Raw genomic sequence first — 18082 nt, 5'->3', positions numbered from 1 at the left:
TGATATTTTCTGTCTTATTTTCTATCCTTTTTGTAAAGATTGCCAACATTCTTTTTTGACAGCTGCTGCACATAGAGTGGATGTTTTCAGAGAACTAACCACAGTGGCTCCAAGATCTCTTTCTTGAGTGGTAACAGCTAATTTAGACCCCATCATTTTATATATATAGTTGGGATTATGTTTTCCAATGCGCATTACTTTGCATTTATCAACCATGAATTTCATCTGCCATTTTGTTGCTCAGTCACCCAGTTTTGAAAGATCCTTTTGTAGCTCTTCACAGTCTGCCTGGGACTTAACTATCTTGAGTACTTCTGTATCATCTGCAAATTTTGCCATCTAACTGTTTACCCCTTTTTCCAGATCATTTATGAATATGTTGAATAGTACTGGTTCCAGTACAGACCCCTGGGGGACACCACTATTTACCTCTCTCCATTCAACCCTTTGTTTCCTATCTTTTAACCAGTTACCAATCCATGAGAGAACCTTCCCTCTTATCCCATGACAGCTTACTTTGCTTAAGAGCCTTTGGTGAGGGACCTTGTCAAAGGCTTTCTGAAAATCTAAGTACACAACATCCACTGGATCCCCCTTGTCCACATGCTTGTTGACCCCCTCAAAGAATTGTAGTAAATTGGGAAGGCATGATTTCCCAAACCATGTGTATTCTTCCCCAACAAATTATGTTCATCTATGTGTCTGACAGTTTTGTTCTTTACTGTAATTTCAACCAGTTTGTCCAGTACTGAAGTCAGACTTACTGGCCTGTAATTGCTGGGATCACCTCTGGAGCCCTTTTAAAAAATTGGCATCACATTAGCTATCCTCCAGTCCCCACGCACACATCCCGACACACACCTACCTCTGCCAGGAAGGGAACAAACTTGCAAACTTATGCCAGGGCTGACTATGTTGCTCAACTGCTGCTGAATCCTGGCCTGGAGTCTCAGCCGCTGGATCTAGAGCCTGAACTGCACTTTGTTCAGAGTTACAAACATTTCAGAGTTATGGACAACCTCTATTCCCAAAGTGTCCGTAACTCTGAGGTTCTGCTGTACTTACCTTCCTGGGTTTGTTATGAGGCTTAATTAATGTCTGAAAAGTGCTTTGAGTTTCTCAGAGAAAGATACTAAAAATGTAAGTGTAAAGTGTCACACTTTTGATAGTTTTCTCAAATCTAATGATGCTATGTTTATTTTTTCAAATGCAAAACCAGTGTAACCTTGTCTATTAATAAATCCATATAAAGAGAGCGTATACTCTCTCCTTCTCTATCTAATTAGGCATTTTAAGATCCAAAAAGTGAAAAAATAGGTAACGCCGAAACGTTCACCTTTGTGTAGTGTATAAGAAAGTCCAGTTAATTATGGTCTCAAAGACCACCTATTCTATCAAAAGCAACCGAAGAGAAGGATGTTTAGGCTAAACAGAAGATGCCTGGGATTTTGAAATGTTAAAAAACAAAAGTTTAAAATAATAAAATTCTGCAAAAGCAAAATAGTTCAAAGTTAATATACTTGCTGTGTTATCACTTTAATTCATGAAAACCCCAACATTTGGCCGTACATCACTGCCGCCACATTATATATTGCTCAAAGAAACAAAATATTCTAAAATCTTTCAGATGTCTAGATTGTAATGAGATTCAATATGTAAATCTAAGCATGGTACAAAGAAAATGCATCTGTTTTTGCAATAGAACATGCATACCTTAGTGGCCCTCCCATTCTGGCCGCACAAAAGTACTAGGACAGGTGATCCAAATACACAGGCTTTGGTTTTGTGGAGTGGATGGGAGTCAGGCTCTCAGACAGCCATCCAGGCAGCAGCACAGGTTTGTGCTGGTACTGCTGCTGCACATATCACTTCCACCACTGAGCTGTAAGGTAAAACTGACCAGCATTTTGTGGCTGCCTTGGCCAGTGTCTGAAAAAGAACAATGACATCTGAGGGGAAGGAAGACAGAAAGAGAGAGCTGGATCAAACTGAAAGGGAGTTTGGAGAAAGCAAATAAAAGGATGAAAAAAGTCAGGGAAGTGGGGAAAATGAAATGTGGGGAGGGAGGAGAGGCAGACAGAAGGGAGGCTGGTCCCCTGGCAGCACATCAAATTTTAAGACCAACTTGGTCTCTCACTTGTGTCATCCAGAGATGAGAGAATTGAGGAGGGCATGAACTCAGTTGCTAAAAAGAGATTATCCCTTGTGAATTTAAGGTCTCCCCAGCTAAAGAAGCAGCTCCAACTGTTTCAGGGATCTACATACAACCTTCTTCAGTTATGTTGCATGCTTTATGAAGGCTACTCTCAAAAGCTGAAATGGGATAGAATCTGTCACAAAGAGGGGAAAAGAAGTAAAAATGAAGCTAGGTGGGGCAGGAGGGAGACGAGAGAGTATAGTGTGTAAATGTAGCATGTTGGATCTGCTCATGTGTGTTTCCTAAACCCTAATACTGCTACAGTCTAAAGGTATTTCCATTAGTTCATGTGGTAGGGTACTGTGCTTTCGGTGCAGAAAAACCTGAGTTATATGACCGTAAAAGTCCTGGGTAATCAACAATATGTGGTTTAATTATAATTATGAGATCATGGGTGAGTGACCAAGAGAAAGAAAGCATATCTGGTGGGGAGTGGGAAAGAGGCAAATACAGGAGAGAGAGAGAGAGAGAGAGAGAGAGAGAATGGTTTAATTTTAGAGGCATTTGAGGAAAAATTAATTACATTTGAGTTTTGTGATTGAGTCCAATATTCAGCTGGACTGGCAATGGAAAGAAACTTAGGACTATCACTAACATTTTATAATTTTTCCTTCCTTCCTCATTTGAAATGAGAGGTTAGAGGTCTGACAAAGTTAAATTAATTCCTTTCACTGAGAGTAATGGTTTATCGTTGCAGGTGATTTTAATATGTAGTTGAAGTCTCAAGCACAGAGCTTGCGCTAGTGTTCTGAAAGACATGGACTGCTCTTCTTTTCTCTGTCTAATGTTAGTGTCATAAATAGGCTGTATCATATGTCACAATGAACTTTGGCTCTGCCACATCACACTGTCTTCACAAAATGTCTGTAGGTTATTTCAATTTTCTTTGCTCAAACCTAACTTGAGTGAATTCAGGATTTTTGTCATGAGGCTCAGTCATGCAACATCTTTGTTCCCAAACCAACTTCCAGATGGTAACACACAGGTACCATAGCTTTTTCTGACTACCATCATTGGACATTTATCCATGAAGTTACTTCAGCAAATACAATGCAGCAGCATTTATTTGAAAATTAGCCCGTTAGGATGTTTTGGCCAGAATTTTCAAATTGAGTGCCCTAAGTTGGGCACCTAAATCAATGGCCTGATTTTCACAGATGCTGACTTTAGTTTCTACCCTTAGCTGTAATGTCAGTGGGAGATAGGGGTGCACAGCACCCTTGAAAATAAGGCCACCGCTGTAGGTGCCAAACTTTAGGAACTCATATTGGAAGATTTTGGCTGTATCTATACAATCTCAGTGTTACTCAGAACAACTGAAATAATTGCAAATACTGGTCCTGCATTGGGGTTTTGTAGTAAATAGATGTTACATTGAACTCAAATAAACCAAAAGATCTTGCAGCCTGAATGCTTTTAATAACTTCACTTAGTAATATAGAAAGCAGAAATAGGCGGTATTGAATGTATTAGTCACAACAGTCACAGAACTGTCTGCAAAAGGCCAGTTAAAAACAAGAGATGCAAGCATGGAGTACACCAGAGGAATGTACCATTCTAACCGGTCTAACCCATTAAAACACTTGCAGTACACCTCAAACTCACACAAGCTCCAACTTGTTTTCTTGCATTTTTAAGAACTATTTAGAATAGCTTTCAGCAGGTCTAGACCAATTTAGTGCCAATGTGGACAGCATGAAGATACTTCAGATAGGCCTCCCACTACTGCCCCACAGGGGACTGATGGCCTTTCCAGGTCTTCCTGCTTCTGTAAGCTATGCCAGGAACTGGAGGATAGGTACCCAAAGGCAGTGCAAATTAAACGGTTGAAACAATGCCAGTATGGACAAAAGCAAGATAGTTAGTGTGAACTGATATTCTGGCAGGCTCTAATACAAATAGTTACAAACAGCTGAATTCTCCACTGCAGATCCAGCTTTTGGATGGTGAAGTCTATGGAATTTCTATAATACAGAGGCTAGTTCTGGCCATCAGCCAGTAACTACTGAGTCACAGCTGTACATGGCAGTAGCTACCATAAAATAGCATTCATTTAACTGGCAGATAAAAGCCACAAAATAAAAAAAAGGAGCAAACTTTAACAGCTGAACCATACTGATACAAATTTATGAAGAATAATTGCACGGTCTAAACCACTATACAACATAATTTACAAGTGAGGAATTTCTAACAGCAGGCAGATTAAGGTAGACAAGTACACAGACAGATAGCAAACAGGGATGACAGAATTAATCTTTGGCTGTCTGCCTCTTTTTTTATTTGTAGATAACCCAAAGCAGTTCCTTCCCTGCTATTGCTCAACTAGGTAACACATTGAGAAACAGTTTTGCAGTTTAAGAATTATGGATTTGGTAGTTTAACCCTTTTTTGAGAGCACCCTGAGCACTCTTGAGATGGATGGGGGATGGGTGCCCCCTACTCTTCATAACCATATCCTGACATTGTTGCTGCCATCTATTTTTTCTCTTTCCTGTCAGTCTGCTTTTCTGTCTCTTCTCTTTTCTCCTCATTGTCTTCTCCCCCCCCCCTTTTTTTTTTTACTCTGTTACCTGGCTCTACTCCTCTCTTCCACCCTTTCTGTTGTAGTTCTGACCCTTCCCCATTCACCAGAAGAATCCATGATATCTAGGGTGCATGATATCCACTGATGGCACCCAAGGCTGACTGGAGTGCTAAAAGAGTGGAGAAAAGAACTTGGGCTGATGGGCAGCTGCCTGAGCCTGAAGTCTTCTATACAATAAGCTGCTCCCCCTGTCAGCTATGTGGGAGGGAAGGTGGGTGGCTTTCAGTGCACAACCTGACATTTTATCTGCAGACACAGCAATGCAGGAGGAAGGTGGAGATTTCACCTGTAACTTTCCCACCCATGTTATCTTCTGCCCTGAAGTTCCTAACTTGTCTGATCTCCCCTCTCACCCCCCCCCCCCCGACCACCGGGAAACATTGCTTTAGAAGATGAAAGATCTACAGTGAAATTATTCAGTAAAGAAATTTAATGTCCTTTTCAAGAACACATATAGCCAGTGTTGTCTTTTCAACGTGTGTAGGGCTACAAATGAAATAATTACCTTAAAATACTTAACGAGGTTGCAATTACAAAGTTTTCAATAATAATAAATAATTAGTTGGAGTAGAGAACTGAGTGGAAAATAAATATGAGAAAAAAAGAAGTAGAGCAGGAATATGAGATGAAAACATACCAAGTAGCAATGCTCAGGAAAATAAAAAATAAAAAAAATGGGGATCAACAGTCAAAGCAGTGAAATAAAAATGGTAGCAGGATTTTAAATAGTCTCTGGAAAAGGTCAAAAGGGTTGGAAAAATAAAAAGTTTAGTGCAGAGGACATTAGACCATTGGTAGAAAATAATAAAAAAGTGAGGCCATCATCAAACAAAAGGATAGCAGGTAAGACTGAGAGCTTCAGATGTGAGAGGAGGGAGAGATCCGTGGAGACATACACACACAAAATTGGACTATATGGAGCACAAGAGCTCAGAGAGGCAAGACGACAAAAAGAAATGAACTGAATGTCTGCTTGGCTAATGCACACGACATTAATTTTCTAGATGTGCCCTGTATCTGACTGTATAAAGTGACACTATCTCACCACTAGAGTCAATACACCAATCATGTAACACCACGTAATTTGATCTTGGGACAGAGCATAGTCAGAGCTGTTAATGCTTCCCTTACCCATGGGTCTGCGCACATGAATTGAAACAAAAGAAAAACAAATACTGGAGCTTTCCTCAGTACCCCTATTCTATATTTAGTGTCTGGCTGTTTTAAGGTGGTGACTAGTAACTGGCCAATTTGAAATTCTTTCTAATCCAAATAAAAACATGTATGAGTAGAAGAAAATCACAGCAAAAAATATGAAATTGAACAACCTATTCACATATCTGTTGTTATTGATAAACAGCAGTTATGTCTTGCCCTCCACTAACTCCTCTTGTTGTCCAGTATCAGTTCTTAAAATGGTCTGAAAAAAGTGAGGGGGGGGTAGGAGGGGTCTAGACAGAAATGAAATTGCTATCATATCGCCTGACTCTTCATTAACTCTGGCCCTACGTCTGTCTTCCTACTACCCAGACCCCCCGTTCTTCCTACAGTTCCAGTTGTTCTTCACCTCCCACTTTACCAGGCCTGGGAGCCTGCAGCAAGGTCCCCTTTTCCCCTTTTCCAGAAGGGGTGTTGCAGAGAGGCAGGGATGGGAGAGAGAAGCAGAGGAACTGGCCAGTTGGTCAAAGGAAAATGGGGAAGAGGAAGGGGTGTAGCTGCACTAAGCTGGTGGGCTATTTAGCACCTTCCTCCCCGCCTGTGAGATTATTGCTGGGTAACTGAGAAGAGGGAGCTCTGCCTGCTTCCTGCAACAGTCCTGATTGTCTGCTGACACCCAGGAGGGCAGGGCAGTGGGAAAAGCAGCCAATGAGAAGGGAGTTTCCCCCAGGCTGACCAGAAGTGCCCCCCTCAACAATCCAGCTGGAGTTGTAGAAATGTTATTTGTGGGGTCAGTGTCCCCTTTTGACCAGGCACACTTTAAGCATTGCTTATAGCAGTTGTTCAGCAGTCTGAGTCTAAGCATAGCAGATAGATTATGGATCCCTGCAGAAGGGAGGCCAAGGCTTAGCTACCTCATTGGAACCATCCCTGAGCAGCAGAGTTCCTAAAGAATCGGATTGATGGAGAGCTGGGGGCCAGAACCTGTGTAATGATACAGGGCCTCTGTATAGGTGGTCCAAGCCTCCCTGGAATTCACCAGGTTTCTGGCAAGGCCCAGTATCCTCTTCTGTGGATGGGCAAACCCCATCCCCGATGGATGCTGAGAGGAAAGTATGATTAGGTCTGTGTTTCAAATTTGAGTCAATAGGAAAGGAACATCCTTACTTCCCACTGCTGATTAATGGGATATTTGAAAGGTTGGTCTTCTCATACCTAAGAGAAAACATAAGTGTCCATACAACAAACAACTCACCTTCCAAATTTTCACAGGTAATCTCCAGACTGAAGGGTCATGGAAACTGAACTATCGGTCACTCTTGCAGGTGCATCAACCATGAAGCATATAGGGAAGAAATGTGCCTCTGCCCATAGTGGACCTGTTTTATGTTAAGGGACTTTAGCATCAGTTCAGTAGATTTAAACATATTCACTTAGAAAAAATGTTTAATTATAAAATGAAATAAAAGTTACAAACTTTAGAGGAAAAGGGATAAGTATGAATTACACATACAGCTAACATGCCTAAGTAAATCAACAAAAAGTCAGTAGTAGACAAAAAATTGTGATAAAACTCTTTGTATTACATTAAAAGAGCAGGAAAAATGTTGATTCATCATGCTAAAATTTATTTACAAATATGACAATGCAGATGTGTGTGCTGTGTAGCTAAAAAAAAGCAAAAAAATGAAGAGGTAGAATAGAAGGAAAAAATATGAAAACTGGTAGAACAGAGATGAAAATAACATCTTCCTTGGCACCAAACCATGCCCCTTATCCACTCCACCTGTTTTTCCCAACTGTCTTTGAAAAACTGATGTTTCTTTATGTACAAAGAGTTTTTCCTTCTTTAAAGGGAAAACTCAGATGATCAGATTCTCTTTGTTTCCTCTAAAAAGACAGATCAGCTTGAGATTATTAATAGCTTTTTGGAAATTTACAAGCATTCCCCCTTCAGCTAACTCAGAAAGACAACTGGATTTGTCAACATGATTTATGGCTTAGACTCACATGTTGGACACTCATTGTTGATCTCTCTTATAGATTAAAGGAAGGGATCAAAAACATGCCCTTCAACTCCATTCCTTTCTGCCTATCTTCCAAGAGATTGAGGAAATATTTTAGTATTCTTTGAATTAGTATCTGCAGAATGAAAGTATTATGCAATTCGCAGTCAGTCATGCAAATTTTTATTTGGAAGTTATATAGTAAAGGAATAGATTTATGTGCATTAATCCTTCTTTCACCATTTTTCAGACAACTGAAACGTGAATTTCCTGGTGCTGTGATTCTTAGCACTGATGACTTTTTCTTCACGGAAGATGGCACCTATGTGTTCAGTCATGATTGTCTAGAAGAAGCACACTTATGGAACCAAAAGAGAGGTGATTGAAACCATTCCTAGTTTCTTCACAGTCTTAATTGATTCACTCATATCAGTCTGTCTACGTACTTATATGGTCTTCAAAACCATAGCATTTCAGCCTAGTATTCTTACATTATTGTGACACCCTAGGATGAGAGAGAGCAAGTTTAAAGTTGGTCTTCCATTGAAGTGCATGGCTTGTCAGTCTTCTCAAAAACCATAGGATTTACAGTCTCCAACTTTGTTCTCTAGGATGTTAAAGAAATAAATTCAGTATTACATGAACAAACTTTGATAAACTCATGGCTAATTTTGTTTTTAAAAAACTTTTTAAGCAGTACACACTTACTACATAAGTGCAGATGTTGTGAAATTTAGATATCGACGTGGTGTAGAAACTCCAGCTGACATTGTTCAGAATATAGCAGCTTAACCATCTACGACTGATTTGTGGCTTTTACACTAGGTATTTGTTGTGTCAAAGAGGTGGTTTACAGAGTTTATTAGAAAGATATTTACTAGGTTTGGGAGCTGAATAACAGTAACATTTTAGGGAGAAAATTGTGACAGTCTTTTAAAGAGATTGATGAGAGTGAACTTGTGTATATCAATATTACAACATTATATTTACTCCTGGGGGGATTCTATACAAAAAAACTTAAAAATTCTGCACCAAAAACTTAAAAATTCTGCATGTTTTATTTGTCACAATAATGCAGTATAATCACACCAGTTTCAATTGTTTTGGTAGTTATTTAAACTACAATACTGAAAAAAGTCACAATAATTATTCAGCATTTCCTAAATACATGAAAGTTAAGTTACAAACACTTGTAAATAATACCCTGCATTTGAATTATCATCCTGGATTTTCATTTAAATTACATTATGCCAAACAGGAAAAAAAAAAGTAGAATGTAATTTTGAATTGCTCAGACTTTCACACATGAAAGTCATACAGTTTTGCCAATCATCCTCTACCTGGCTGGGTACTTTGGGAAGTGCTTGGTTCTGATTGTCCTGACATTTTATTGACTGCTTGGTAAATGTTTCATTTGCCTCAAAGTCTTTTTTTTTTTTTAAATGGGTAAGTAAAATAAAGCCTGAGCTGTAATCTAACTCTATTGTGCCACTTTGGCACAGGAAAAAAGTGAAAAAGCACATAGATCTTCCTAGCTGATTCCCTTACTGTCATTTATAAGGCCTTACATCACTCTGGCAATGTAGCGGCCTTAAAATTGTTTACAGGTTTTATGCTCCTGGGGGAACTGACTGAGAATGGGAACAGTTAACTAACAATAAGAACACTAACAGGCAGGCAGGCTGCTCCATTTCTGCCCCAGGGAATGAGATCAGTTAAGTAGCAGGCAGGCTACTACATTTCTGCCTTGGGGACAGAGCCTTCCTCTTGCATAATGAAAAGCCCTACCCCTCCATGCCGGTGTCTCTCGCTGGTTGGCAGGCATGCACGCCCAGCCCCGCCCCGCCAGTGATCAACGTCTCCCTATAGTCATTTGCGTTTCTGAGGCTTCTTCAGGCACACTGGAACAGACGTGCTGCCTAGGAAAATCCCCGCAGATTTCTTTTGCATTTTTCTGCGTGGGGGCAGAATTCTGCCAGAATTGTATTTATATCTGCTAGCAATCACCCTTTATAAATATTTCATTTACATTGCTACTGCTTATATAAATCAAAGTATGTTCTAAAATTAAATCTCAATGTTTAGAATATATTATTTTTAATTCAAGTTTTACTACTGAGCACATCCATTGGCTACTTAACATCTTCTAGCAATTTTGAAAGCGTTAGCTGATTATAGTCCATTATTACTTATTTTCATTGGGATGGGCATAGGCACCAATTCCCCATGGCCCCACCCCAATTCAACCCCTTTCCTCCAAGTCCCCGCCCCACCTCTTTACTGCCTCCTCCCCCTCCCCCCTCCTGGGAAGTCCTAAGCACTGCCAAACAGCTGTTAGGTGGTGGGCGGGCAGCGCTGGGAGGGGGAGGAGCGGGAACATGGCACACTTGGGGGAGGAGGCAGCAAAGAAGGGGTGCAGGCGGGGGCGGAGCACCTGCTACGGTGACAGGCCCTCAAGTCCAAGGCAGGAATGGGACCCCATTTTGCTGGGGGCCGTACAAATAGAGCAGTGGTTCTCAACTGTGGGTTGTGACCCCAAAGTTGGTCATGACACCGTTTTAATGGGGTCAACAGGTCTAGCATTAGACTTGCTGGGGCCCAGGTTGAAGCCAAAGCCCGAGGGCTTCAGCCCTGGGCAGTGAGGCTCAGGTTACAGGCCCCCTGCCCGGGGCTGAAGCCCTTGGGCTTTGGCTAGTCCTCTTCCCCCACTGGGGCAGCAAGGCTCAGGCTTTGGTCACCCCCTTCTGGGGTTGTGTAGTAATTTTTGTTGTCAGAAGGGGGTCACGGTCCAATGAATTTTTAGAACCTCTCAAATAGAGAATGTCTTCAGTCTGGATCCATCAGTTGTCTGGTGCCACAGGACTCTTTGCTGCTTTTACAGATCCAGACTAACATGGCTACCCCTCTGACAGTTGTCTGGTGTTTTTGAGCTTTATTTAATGTTATGTTACAGCACATAAAGCAATGAAGAATGGGAAATCCCCGGTTATTATTGATAATACCAACATCCACGCTTGGGAAATGAAGCCATATGTGATTATGGTAGGGAAAACTCTGATCAACTATCATTCTAAATGCTTAGCTATGAAATTTAAGAGGTGGAGTGATTGAAAAAAAAAAAAAGGGAAAATATTTTTAAAAATTAGTATTTCAATTTTTCTTTTGATCTTCAGTTATATTTATCAACAGTTGAGTCCTTGCAGAAGTGGGTGAAGAGGTTTGCCTGTGTACATGCTAATAAACTCTTTAGTTCCATAAGAGCAAAAATCATGTGAAAATATTGTCTGTTGTTAAACTTACCTAATAATTACTGAGAGATCAACCTGTAATTTTCCTTCCCCCAACAGTAGTCTAGATTTAACAGTTTCCGTATTGTTTATTTGACAAACATATAAAGTCCTAATTTATGGCCTTAGTTTACAGCTTGCTGTATGGAGATTACACAAAAAGTCTAAAAGCCGCATTTGTGTCAGCCTTTAATGGTTGGCAGAGATGGAACTTTATTGGGAGTCTTCCTAGTTATGATAGTGAGGCCAGTTAGTGCTAATATTTCAGTTATGCTTCAGTACAGCCACCTTAGATTGCGATCTTGTCAGAGTTTAAAGGGCTGAGACCTCCAAGATGCAGGAAATAATGGTGGTGGCAGTTCTGTGTCCTCTCAGCTGCTACCAAACTAGTGCTTGTGTGTAATTTTTCTAATGAATATCAAGGTTGTCTCCACTTCTGGATAAATGCATAGTAACAGCAATCTAGGTCAAACAGTGAACTTGTGGCTGGTCATGTGGTGCTGGCTCTCCCACTCCTTTCCAGCTACTAAACTGGATTCTTTTTAAAAAGGTAAAAATATTTTAAATACTTTTTTTTCTAATCTCACTTTTCCATCTAAGCAATTGCTGTAGTTGCCACAGACATGTTATGTAACTGTGAATGGAAAAGAAGATGATCTGTGTGATTAGGAATGGGAAGAATGTGGACCACCCTCTAAGCTTGAGAATTCCTGGTGTAGGTGACTAGGCACATAGTAAATGTTAAGTGCTAGCATAAATCTTCAAGAGATATAAAAGATCTACATGGTAACTGCTTTAAAATTTGTTCACTTTTTCAAATCAGGCACGTGAGAATAACTATGAAGTTATATTCCAAGAACCTGACACACACTGGAAATTCAATGTTCGAGAGTTAGCAAGGTACATCTTTTTTCTTTAATTCATCAGCTTACATCTCAATTACTAGCACATTTGTGCTAGAAGAAAGAGCAAGATTGTAAGATGCTCCTTCCTCCTTGACCATTGATTAGAAATAGTCTAGTAAATGACTAGTCAAAGACGGCTGAGGAATAGTTTTGTTAATTTAGTCCACATTGAGAGCTAAGTAACACCCAACAACTCTAGTCATGCTGAAGGGTATAAATCAATAGGAAGGGGTTCATTTAGATTGTAAGCTGCTCCTTAGATTGTAAGATCCTTAGGGGCAGGGATCATGTTTTTGTTCTGCACCTAGCACAATAGGATCCTGGTCCATGACATGGGCACCTAGGCACTACGATAATACAAATAAATGAATAATTATAATAATACCTACATTTTGTGACTTATGCACTTAAAGTATAACCATAATATTTCTTTAAAATAGTTTGGGGAGGAGTGGATGCTACATTAATAATATGCAATAAATCAGTCCCTGAAGAATCCTTCTTCAGATCTTGACTGACATCTATAAAAGGGACAAAATATTGTGGGTCTCAGAAGTATGGCATTGTTTGCCTTATCCATGTTGCTTTTAGCTGATTATGATGATGGTTCTTTATTTGTGTTATGATAGTGGCTGTGAACCCCAGTCAAAGATCAATGAGTTTCTCCATTTTGTGCTGCACAGATAAATACCAAAGATGATGGTCCCTATCCAGAAAGCTCACAGTCTAGGTGTCAGACAGTCCGGAAATGTGGGCAAAAGAGAAGTGGTTTGGAGATGGGGATGAGGTAACAAAATGAACAGTTTAGCTGCATAATGAAAGTCTTGGGTTGCCTAACCAGTGCCCAAGATGGTTAGTGATTTGCAGGCATCACAGCAGAAGTAGGTTTAAGGATTATTATGTATTTGTAGTAAGAAGAGGACCTGAAACATAAGGCCTTGTATCAGAGGCCTGAACTAAAGTAGAAGGTAAAACTTTGCTATATGAGGCAAAGTTAGGTTGTGAGCAAGATGAAGGCCCCGCCCCCAGAATTCGGCAAGCACAGGGCTGATACTGCAGAAACACATATTCCTAAGAGGTGCTTGGCACACAGCACATTCCAGAGGGTGGTACCAGTACACCTCCATACCAGCACATTCCCCAAAGATAACAGGATCACACTGACCCATCCTGAAGATAAGGTCAGGATAACAGCATAATAAATAAAGTTTTAATCAAACCAACATGTACAAGGCAATGGGTGGCACCCTAATATGTCAGGAGCAAAATTTAACTTGTTTGTATTGGTGTATAAAGATGCATCTCAGAGGGAGTGTCTTTGGCCAGCCTATGGGGCAGTGAAAAGTCCCAACACTGACTGACCTGCATCCATTGCGACAAGCATACATGTCTTAGTACCCTCGTAGAGTCTGCCAGGTGCTATTACCATGTTTTGTCAACAATAAACCTGGCCAGGTGCCTTCGCTAAAAAACAAGTCTGTGGATTTATTGGGCGGTTTAATTGAGGTCTGCTGTCTCCTCTATCTCCGCAGAGCTGGGACAGCACATTGAATGAACACACGTGCAGTCAACATCTGACCATAGTATTAATTTTACGGTCAGCTACCTAATGATTTGTATTTTATTCTGTATTTGTATTTTATTCAGTGGGGTGAATGTCAAAATTTCATCCAGATGTGCAGGCAAGTGGATATCTAAACCAAATCTATCAAACACACAATTTAAGGCAACATATTGGAAAGTGATTCAGGTAAAGACTGAGGGTGGATATCAATGAACATTCAGTCAGTACACACTGTAAAAGTGTCCCGATTTTGAAATGCTCCCCTATCCCTTAACCCTGATACTAAGAGTTGTACAAGATACAATGGGTTACCTTTGATGATAGGAGTTACGGTCCTGTCTAATCACCATCTCTTTGTGGATGGTCACTAGGCTACTGTATTAGGTCCAAACCTTGGATCTCACATATTTTTAAGTTTACTGAGTCTGAGAAGCGTCCAGAAACTGTCTAAGACTAGCCTTTCAAGTATACTCCTCAGGTACAGACTCCAGTGCTGGTACCCCTTCTTGGGATGTGGGGCCCTTCAGTCCAGTTGCCCCTAAGCCCCAAGATGAGTTAGGCTTGGGTCTGAACTGAGTAGCTCATGCACGCTCTCTAGGGTTCTACCCACATGGTTTACCACTTAGCTCTTTGAGGGCTACATGACAGTTAAAACAAGGAACACGCAGACTTTGTAAACTTAGACAAAGCACAAGAGATGTACAGATGTATGGAAAAACAACCACATGCAAGACCCTGCCTCAGTTTCCTCACCACTCTGAAATCCCTTTATGTCTTAATATTCTTCAGAAGATCCAGGGTCCTTTTGTATCCCCTCTCCTCCTGTAAAGCCTTACCTTCTGGTTTTGCTCTGGACTCCCCTTGCTAGAGAGTATGCCTTTTTGACAGCAGATTCTAGCACCTTTGTCTCTTTTGATTCTTCCCTTGGGGGTTTTCCATTCTCCAGTCCTCAACATTTGTTGCAGCAGATCAGAGGCCTTACCAAGTCTTTGATAGTCTCCACTGTGTTGGTAGGACCCTGAGTCTGTCCTATGCGGAGGGTGGCTGTGCTCCACTTGGACTTGAACAATAACAGATCTTGACACCTGTGTTGTATGGTTCAGTATCAGTGAGTGGGCAATCTAACACCATTGTCTGCCTTTCTGCAGATGTGAACTGTCCCAGGACTGAGCTGACTCTCTGCACCCATGTAGCAGACATCATGATAGTAATCAAAAAGAGCTACATATGATATTCATAAAAATAACAAAGATATCGCCCATGTTCTTCACAGTAGTTTCAGTGGACTTGCCCTTGTTCCAAGGGATTCACCTAAAATTACATTCTGGCTGCCCATAAAAATATTTGGGTTACCTTTTGCAGTGAAGTGGCCAAAATGGCTTTGAAAACTAGGTTAGCTGAGATACAGTGAAAATGTTAAAGCCTGACCCAGGGGGAAAAGAATTGTGCATTACTAAACACAGCAGGAAGGTTTGCAAATATAAGAAAATCCATCTGATACACTTAGAGAAGTAAATACTTACATTTTTCTGTTAATTTTAATTCTATAGAAGAAACAATCATGGTGTCCCAAGAGAAAAGATACAGCGCATGAAAGACCAGTATGAGCATGACATTACTTTTCATATCGTGCTTCACTCTGAAAAACCAAGCAGAGATGGCAGAAATTCCAGTGGACCAAATGCCGCTCACAATACTGGGGCTTATTCCAATATGTGTCCAACATTCCCAAACAGAAGAACACACAGCCGCTATACAAATGAAAGGTCATTTAATAGAGGTGGATTCCAGAATGTTTTTCATTAGGATATAAAAGACTAAAAAAATTAACTAATTTTACTCTCAATTTTTGTATTTTTCTACTAAATCTCTAAATCAGGAGTTATTTCTGTTAATTTACAAGTCTTAAAATATCACTGTAATGTTGGTTTGTCAATTATATACTCTGAGACCACTAAAACCAATATAAACTGTACACATCATCCCTGTCCCAGTACACCCCAGTGTTTGCCAATTTTCCTTTGTTCAGTCATATCTTAACCTTCGATTATAAATTTTGCAGGGTAGGTATGAGGTTTGTCTCTTACCTGTAATTATCATGAACATTTATGGTGCAGTGTAAATATTATTTCTTCCTGTCTTCCAGGCCCATTCTCTCTCCTTCTCCCCCATATACAGTCTCTCACTAACGCCAATAACTTCTTTCTCCTTAATTGTTCCAAAATCCCCCTTTTCTTCATGCTCTCCATTGCCAAGACATTTGTCCATGTTGTAATCTTTTTTAGCTTCTCTACTTTCTCCTGTCTGGCCTCAGTGCTTCTCACCTCAGGTTGACCAATGTAAACTTTCAATTCTTCCATTAGTTTCCTGTCTTCTTACAGGAAATTCACCTTACAAGACTCTACCCAACCTTCTTCCTACCTGCACCACTGTTTTCATTTCTCATGCTCTTCTCAATCCTTTCACTTTTCTCCCCACTTTCCTCAAACTGTTTCATGACGTCTCTCATATTGCCCCTATTCACCCTCATCTGCCAACCACCACCTCTCTCCTCATTCAAACGCCTTTTTCCCTTCCCTTCATTAATCATCACCACCTTCCTACCCTTTTCCTCAACTGTTGTTCTGTATTTGTCTTCTCTTATACTGTAAGCGCTTTAGGACAGGGAACATATTTTGAAGTGCAATGTGAATTAATGGCATCATATAAAATTTTAAAATAAAATAATACTAATAGAAAAAATAAAGACCTAAATGCTAATAATTCCATATCGGGGACATCGTAAAACCACAAGAAAAATAGAACAATTTACTAAAGACAGCTGAGTCAATTGTCTTGCAACCTTACCTTGAGAAACGACCAAAAATGTTTGCAGTTATTCCTTTGCACATTATGTGGGTTTTTAAGACATTTTATCACAGCACTAAGATAATTCAAGGTATGTTGATATTATCTAATAATATGACACCTAGATAGTTGAAGACGCATGGCCTGATTTTTAGAGCTTCTAATATTACTATTTTGTCCTCTTCTAGCTCAATTTTTGTCTGTTTCATCCCTGTTGGAACTAGTCCAGCAGTTCTCAGACTTTAGCAACCTGAGGATCCCCATTTTTATTTAAACTTTTTCACAGACCCTCAAGCCAGCTTCTAATTTTCCCTGGGGTTGCTCAACCCCTGCTCAGCCCCAGGCCCTGCTCCTACTCCACCCCTTCCCCCAAGACCCCACCCCCTACTCCTCCTCTTTACGCCCCCTCCACCAAGCATGCCCCTTCCCCGCTTTTCCCCCTCCCTCCCAGCATCTCCTGCACGATACTGAACAACTGTTCCGCGGCATGCAGGAGGCACTGGGAGGGAGGAGGAGGAGTTGATCAGTGGGGCCAGTGGCCCTGAACATGACTTGAGTACCCTTGCAGGCCCACAAAGGTCTGCGGACCCCAGTTTGAGAACTGCTGATCTAGTCAATATCCTAAACTTTTGAGCTCTCTCGGGCAAGGGCACTCTATTGTTTGTTTGTACAGCTCTTAGCACAGTGGGACCTGATCCTTTATTGGGGCCCATAGGTGCTAGTGTAATATAAAACTAATAACAATTAAATGGGGATTGTGGAGACTCGCCTCTGAAAGTTGGGCTGTAGGGCCTTGTTTTTCAATTTGGTGGTCTCAAGTTAGACACCTAAATATGGATTTGGGAACATTGTTTTAGGCATACAAGTTTGAAACTGAGCAGTTAGCCTTGGGCCTCACGGTTAGCCTTGTAATATTAGACCATATGAAATCTTTTCATGCCTAATCATGCCAGGATGGACAGTTCAGATACACTGCACTAGTTATGGAGTTATCCTGCATTTGATGTTGTGTGTCACACAGTATTCATGAGGAACACACACCCTTTGTATAATATTACCTATAAGAATTTGTGTACAGATATTGGGCTTTTTCTTGGTGCTTGGGTACTGCTCTACACTCTGGTTCCCGCTTTGTGGCACATCTCTTTAGTCTTGCTATTGTGTAAAACTTGATTTCTCTGGTAATCTAACTGGAAATGCACATTCTCTGTTTATGTGTTGTAGTGTCTGTAGATATGAAATCACTCTGCCTTGATCTGTGAAAAAGGGTCACAAAAACATTAAAGTAGCCTGAGAATAGTGGGATTATTTACAACAGAATAAAAATGTAAACAGAAAAAACAAATACATTTTGAAGTCATGGTTGGCTTTCAAGTTGTATTGCTTTTCACTGTGCAAACTATTGACCAAGTAGAGGGATGGCTTCCCTGTCAGGTAATCAGGAGATGCAACTCTGGCTTTATAATCAAAATAGATTGTGAACAGAAGAGGATTAAAATACACACAATGTTTGGAGGCTTATAAAAAAAGCAAA

The 18082-nt window shown here is 40.5% G+C and overlaps 1 protein-coding gene across 2 annotated transcripts in view; it reads left to right on the top strand.

Moving 5' to 3' along the window:
* The window catches only part of N4BP2L1 (NEDD4 binding protein 2 like 1), a 29687-nt gene extending 11605 nt beyond the window's left edge, over window positions 1-18082 (top strand). For both annotated transcript variants that reach the window (XM_038405608.2, XM_043504392.1), the window contains 4 exons: window positions 8196-8323; window positions 10899-10987; window positions 12056-12132; window positions 15252-18082. In XM_038405608.2, coding sequence (XP_038261536.1) covers window positions 8196-8323; window positions 10899-10987; window positions 12056-12132; window positions 15252-15507 — 550 coding nt within the window. In that variant the 3' untranslated portion in view covers window positions 15508-18082. The remainder of the gene's footprint in view (window positions 1-8195; window positions 8324-10898; window positions 10988-12055; window positions 12133-15251) is intronic.

Source organism: Dermochelys coriacea, chromosome 1 (assembly GCF_009764565.3).
Source record: "Dermochelys coriacea isolate rDerCor1 chromosome 1, rDerCor1.pri.v4, whole genome shotgun sequence".
Classification (NCBI taxonomy): domain Eukaryota; kingdom Metazoa; phylum Chordata; order Testudines; family Dermochelyidae; genus Dermochelys; species Dermochelys coriacea.
The sequence above is the reverse complement of the archived record's forward strand: the minus strand, read 5'-3'. Positions and strand labels throughout refer to the sequence as shown.